This window comes from Malaclemys terrapin, chromosome 13 (assembly GCF_027887155.1).
Source record: "Malaclemys terrapin pileata isolate rMalTer1 chromosome 13, rMalTer1.hap1, whole genome shotgun sequence".
Classification (NCBI taxonomy): Eukaryota; Metazoa; Chordata; order Testudines; family Emydidae; genus Malaclemys; species Malaclemys terrapin.
In genome coordinates, this window is record NC_071517.1 from 45,260,992 (window position 1) to 45,266,991 (window position 6,000).

The following is a 6,000-nucleotide window of genomic DNA, read 5'->3' on the forward strand; positions in this document are numbered from 1 at the left end:
TAGCAGATAACAGCCCACCACTGCTGACAGCTCATGGTATAAGCCAAACTGTAAAGCTCCTTAGAGCACTTCCCAGGATGTGGGAAACCTCAGATCCAGTCCCCCTGCTCCAATGACTCTTCAATTATTTCTCCGCCATGCACCCCCCCATTGGCTGGCTTAGGTGGCCCCCTGCCTAACCTGCTGGCTTTTGTGAATCGCTGTCTCGGGTGCCTGGCTCTCCCCGTTTGTTGTATAGGAGCCCAGGTGCCAAACTCAGGCGCGGTGAATGGCAGTGATCTGCCAGACACCTGAAAGTCAGGCGTGGTGACACTCAGCGTCACAGTCCCTCTTTCCTTTGGTGCCTCCGCTCACAAACCCTGCACAAGCTGAACATGTCATGCAGCCATGTAAACATAGAGCGAAGGCTGGATCTGGCCCCAGGCTGCATGTTGGACACTCCGCCTGGTGCCATTAAAGACAGAAAAACTACTCTCCTGTGTCTGCTCCATGGGCCATTGCCTGGGGCTGTGACATGAGCCCTACAACACTGGGAGACTCCAGACTCACCCCCCTGACCAGGTCTAATGTTCTCTCATTTTGTTCTCAGGACCTGCTGGAGCTGGGCAGGAGAGGAGCTGAGCAGAGGCCCTTGGGACAAGGACACTCCAGAAGGACCTAACTGAATCCATGGTACCTGCATCTGCTCCACCCTGGGAACCTGGTGGAAGCTGCAATCCCAGGGGGATGCGACGGATGAGCTGAGAGCCCGTTTCAGCCCCACTCTGCAGGACTCTGACCTAGAGCCCCACTAAACTGTGACCCAGATCTCGGGCCCGTGCTGCGGATGTGTCTCCACAGTCAGAGAGGGAAGAATGCTGGAGGAATGGGCAAGTCACAGATAGGGCCATGGATCAGCCTTCATTACGGTCTAACCTAAAGTCTGTGAGTGTGATGAGTTGCACATCACAGCGCAGAAAGTGAATCACCAGCAGGAAGCATCCAAATCCCAAGAAGCTGCTTCGACTGAGTCCAGCAGGGAGCCCTCGTGTGGGGGCAGCCCCAGGATGGCCGACCCCAGCGAGGTGGAGGATCTGATGCTCATCTCAGGGGATGGGGAGTGTGAGATGAGTGTGTGTGACACAGACAAGGAGCCCACGGGGGACGTGTGTCTGGCCAGGTTCCGCGCCCGCCCCCAGCCGCTGAGCATGGAGACCCTGCAGGGAGCACGGGACGGACTGGAGCAATGCGGGGAGCTGGGCGAGGAGCTGGGCAGCTGTCTGGACCTCGCCCTGGAGAGGTTCTGCCGGGAGCCCCAGTATGTGCAGGAGAACGCCAGGCTGCTGATCCGCTGGGACGGGGGGGAGCTGGAGTTCGTCTCTGGGGAAGGACAGTGTGACATCTCAGTGTGCTACATGGACAGTGAACCCCATTATCACATCACAGCACAGACCGGGGATGTGTATCTGACGTGGTTACTGTCTCATCCAGAACCACTGAGCAGTGCAAACCTAGCGAGTGTGAGGGACAGTCTGGAGTCCTGCGGAGTGATGGGTGAGGAGCTGAGAAACTGCTTTAATCTCGCCCTGCAGGAATTTCACCGAGAGCCCCCGTGCGTGCAGGCCAACGCCAAGATGCTGATCCAGTGCAAAAGGGGGAGCCTGGCATTCCTGTCGGGGGAGGGACAGTGTGAGATCTCCGTGCGCTGTAGGGATGGGAAACCCCACTACGATGTTGGGGAGCTCCCCATGCACATGTACCTAGATCGGTTACATGCTCAACCAGAACCACTGAGCGCAGACACCCTGTGGAAAGTGTGGAGAAAACTGGTGTCCTGTCGCAGAGAAACGGCTACCCTAAGAGCCTGTATTTCCCACGCCTTAGACCAATTCATTCAGGAGCCGCGGTGTGTGCAGGAGAACGCCAGGCTGCTGATCCGGTGGGGTGGGGGGGAGCTGGAGTTCATCTCTGGCCAGGGGCAGTGTGAGATCTCGGTGCTCCTTGCGGATGGGAGACCCCAGTATCACATCACAGAGCTGGGAGGGGACAGGCCAGTGACTTGGTCACACGCCAGCCCAGAGCCGCTGAGCGTCACAGACCTAGCGAGGGTGCGGGACAGACTGGGGCACTGGGGGGCGCTGGGTGAGGAGCTGAGTGGCTGCTTTGAGGAGGCCATTTCCCAGTTCAGCCAGGAGCCCCCATGCGTGCAGGAGAACGCCAGGCTGGGGATCTGTTGGGATGGGGGGAGCCTGAAATTTCTGTCGGGGGATGGGCAGTGTGAGATTAGCGTGCTCTGTTTCAAAAGGCTCCCGCTGTACCTGGATAGAGAGCTCCCCGTGCACATGTACCTGGCTCGGTTACGCGCCCGCCAGGAACCACTGAGCGCCGACACCCTGTGGAGAGTGTGGAGCAAACTGGGGTCCTGTAAGGGAGACAGAGATGATCTAAAAGCCTGCTTTTACTGCGCCTGGGAGGGGTTCAGCCGGGAGCCCCAGGATGTGCAGGGGAATGCCAGGCTGCTGATCCAGTGGAGTGGGGAGGAGCTGGAGTTCACCTCAGGGAAGGGGGAATGTGAGATCACAGTGCACTATGGGGACGGGAGACCCCAGTACCATGCTGTGAAGATCCCAGTGCACATGTACCTGGAGCGGTTACATGCCCGCTCAGACTCACTGAGCACGAACACCCTACGGAGAGTGTTGAGTGAACTGGGGTCCTGTCATGGAGACACTAATGCCCTGAGAGCCTGTTTTCTCTGTGCCTGGCAGGGTTTCAGCCGGGAGCCCCGGTGCGTGCAGGAGAACGCCAGGCTGCTGATCCAGTGCGATGGGCAGGAGCTGGAGTTTGTCTCCGGCCGGGGGCAGTGTGAGATCTCAGTGCTCCTCGCCGATGGGGAACCCCAGTATCATATCACAGAGCTGGGAGGGGACAGGCCAGTGACTTGGTCACACGCCAGCCCAGAACCACTGAGTGTCGCAGACCTAGCGAGGGTGCGGGACAGACTGGGGCACTGGGGGGCGCTGGGCGAGGAGCTGAGCGGCTGCTTTGGGGAGGCCATTTCCCAGTTCAGCCGGGAGCCTCCATGTGTGCAGGGGAACGCCAGGATGAAGCTCTGTTCAGAAATGGGGAGACTGAAATTTCTTTCAGGGGAGGGGGAATGTGAGATCTCTGTGCATTACAGAGACGGGAGATCACAGTACAAGGTTGGCGAGCTCCCCGTGCACATGTACCTAGATCGGTTACGCACCCACCCAGAACCACTGAGCGCCAACACCCTCTGGAGAGTGTTGAGAAAACTGTTGTCCTGTCAGGGCTACACCAGTACTCTAAGAGCCTGTGTTTGCCAAGCCTTGGACCAATTCGTTCAGGAGCCCCGGTGTGTGCAGGAGAACACCAGGCTGCTGATCCGGTGCGATGGGCAGGAGCTGGAGTTTGTCTCCGGCCGGGGGCAGTGTGAGTTCTTGGTGCTCCTTGCCGATGGGGAACCCCAGTATCGCATCACAGAGCTGGGAGGGGACAGGCCAGTGACTTGGTCACACTCCAGCCCAGAACCGCTGAGTGTCGCAGACCTAGCGAGGGTGCGGGACAGACTGGGGCACTGGGGGGCGCTGGGCGAGGAGCTGAGCGGCTGCTTTGGGGAGGCCATTTCCCAGTTCAGCCGGGAGCCCCCGTGTGTGCAGGGGAACGCCAGGCTGAGGCTGTGCTGGTACGGGGGGAGCCTGGAGTTCCTGTCGGGGGAAGGATTGTGCGAGATCTCCGTGTGCTACAGGGACGGGAGACCCCAGTATGATGTTGGGCAGCTCCCAATACACATGTACCTGAATCGGTTACGCGCCAACCCACCACCATTGAGTTCTGATATTTTGCTGCGTGTGTGCAATGAACTGCAGTTCTGTGAGGGAGACACCGAAGCCCTGAGAGCCTGTTTAGAGCGAGCCCGGGATGGATTCTGTTCGGAGCCCATTTCCATTCAAAACAACTCCAAGTTAACCGTCCAGTGCAATCAGGTGACTTTGGAATTCACATCTGGGGAAGGGGAGAATGAAATCAAGGTGTGTAGGGGCAGGGAGGGGGAGATTCAATACACAGTCAAGGAGCTGGAATGGTGGGAGCGGATAGCTCGACTTTTTCAATAGAAACGTAGGTAGAGTGTTGTCCAGAGACCCAGGGCCAGGCTCAGAAGGGATACGACTGGGGGCTTGAATTACACCACAGGACATGCCTGTGAAAGGTCTAAACTGGTGTCACACACAGAAAGGGCTGTTGACTGAGTGAAAGTCAGGGATGGAACAAATTCATCCCTTGTGTCACTCTATTCAGGACTTTCCACCTTCTCCTCTCCCACAGCGTGGGCTGGGCCCTTTAAGACGAAACTGATCCTGTCCGCTTGTGCCGCATTAATACCCACGTGATGAGGCTGGATAGAGGGCAGCTGGTATCCATAAAGGGCCAGAGAGGACACTGGGGCAGGGGAAGCTGCAGAGAGTTGGAAGGGTCTTGTGGACTATGAAGAGCACAAGGCTGCAGGGGAGTTGGAGACAACAGGGGAACAAGGTAGGGTTGGGAGGGGTCTGCTAAAAGCCAGGAACTGAGTTTGACTTGGTTGACTTTATTATGGGACTTTGAGTTTTGTGCGCAGCTGTCATATTGATAAACCCAGCGCCTAAGGAAGGTTTCTGGGAGTCTCAACAAATCTATGAACCAGTAACCCATCCCCTGAAACAGGTCAGAATTTAGGGCTCCATTAACCTGTGGAGAAATGTTCACAAGTATAGCTAAGGTTTCAGGTCAAGAAATGTCTGATATTTTGTCTAGAAGACTGGGAGCCAGGACTGTTGGGTTCTATTCCCAGCTTTTCCTCTGACTTTAGGCAAATCTCTTCAGAACCGTAATGCGGAGATGAACATAGTTACTGATCTATCTCTGTAGAGTGGTTTAAATGTACAGATGCTATGTTATTACAGTGTATCTTAGCTTTATATATTTAAGAACAAGCACGTGATCTTGTAATTACAGATTGTACTGGAATGCACATGTACAAAGGGACAGAGTTATGGTTACGCAGACAACCTTAACTTTGGTCTTGGGATTTTTGAAGTCCTAACTATGTTTCCTTAACATATTTTTTCCTATGGAATAAACAGAAATATTTCCACAAATGTTGTTGGGATTTTTAACTCCATCAAAACATTTTATTATTTGAATTCAAAACTTCCTTTTTACTGTTTGCAGCCGGGACATTTCAACATTGTGCTAGTGCGTGGGAACCTCAGGGGAACAGTGAGTGAAAATGAACATTATCTAAACTGGAGGGAATTTGAAAAGCAAACAGGGAGGAAATCCACTGGATTGTGGAAATACTTTCGATTTTAATAATCTCAGCTGTTACTAGTAGCAGAAGGTAAATGGCTTTTAATATAGACAGGGAATCCCTGACACTGGGCTATATTCCTCCCTTTGTAATTCGTCTTGTTTTAGTTAATAAAATGAATTGGAATGAATCTGTGAATTCCTGAATGTATTGGAATTCCTGCTGCCCCCTGTTGATCAGAGCTGGAATAGCCAGTATCTCCTAGAACAGGGGGTGTATTTATCATCCATTTCCCGTTTAATGCAATTATGATTCCCTTGGGGTCAATCTGCTGCCAAACTACAGTTACAAGGGGTAGAAAACAGCACCACATTGTGGTTTGAATACGCTAATCTCGGCTTTACCTGGGTATTGATGACTCACATATCAACAGAGTGTCCCATCATCTTACACCTTGTAAAACATACAAGATCTCCCACAAAAATCACCAACCAACTACAAAACCTCATTTCCCTACAAGTTGTGCACAGAGCTAGTCTCTGTAAAAACATGGTCCTGCCCCTCTCACCCTCCTCCAGCCACCTGTTTCTTTGTTGCATCCACATGTGACATGTCTTAGATGTAGGCTCGTCAGGGCAGGGACTGTCTGTTAATGTATGTTTGTACAGCACTGAGCGCCACGGGACCTGGTTTGTGGGGGATCTGTGGGT

The 6,000-nt window shown here is 53.9% G+C and overlaps 1 protein-coding gene across 1 annotated transcript in view; it reads left to right on the forward strand.

Moving 5' to 3' along the window:
- LOC128847215 (uncharacterized) overlaps nt 1-5,110 on the forward strand; it is an 80,838-nt gene extending 75,728 nt beyond the window's left edge. The window contains exon 2 of the mRNA XM_054046583.1: nt 590-5,110. Coding sequence (XP_053902558.1) covers nt 1,047-4,115 — 3,069 coding nt within the window. The 5' untranslated portion in view covers nt 590-1,046 and the 3' untranslated portion in view covers nt 4,116-5,110. The remainder of the gene's footprint in view (nt 1-589) is intronic.
- The last annotated feature ends 890 nt before the right edge of the window (nt 5,111-6,000 follow it).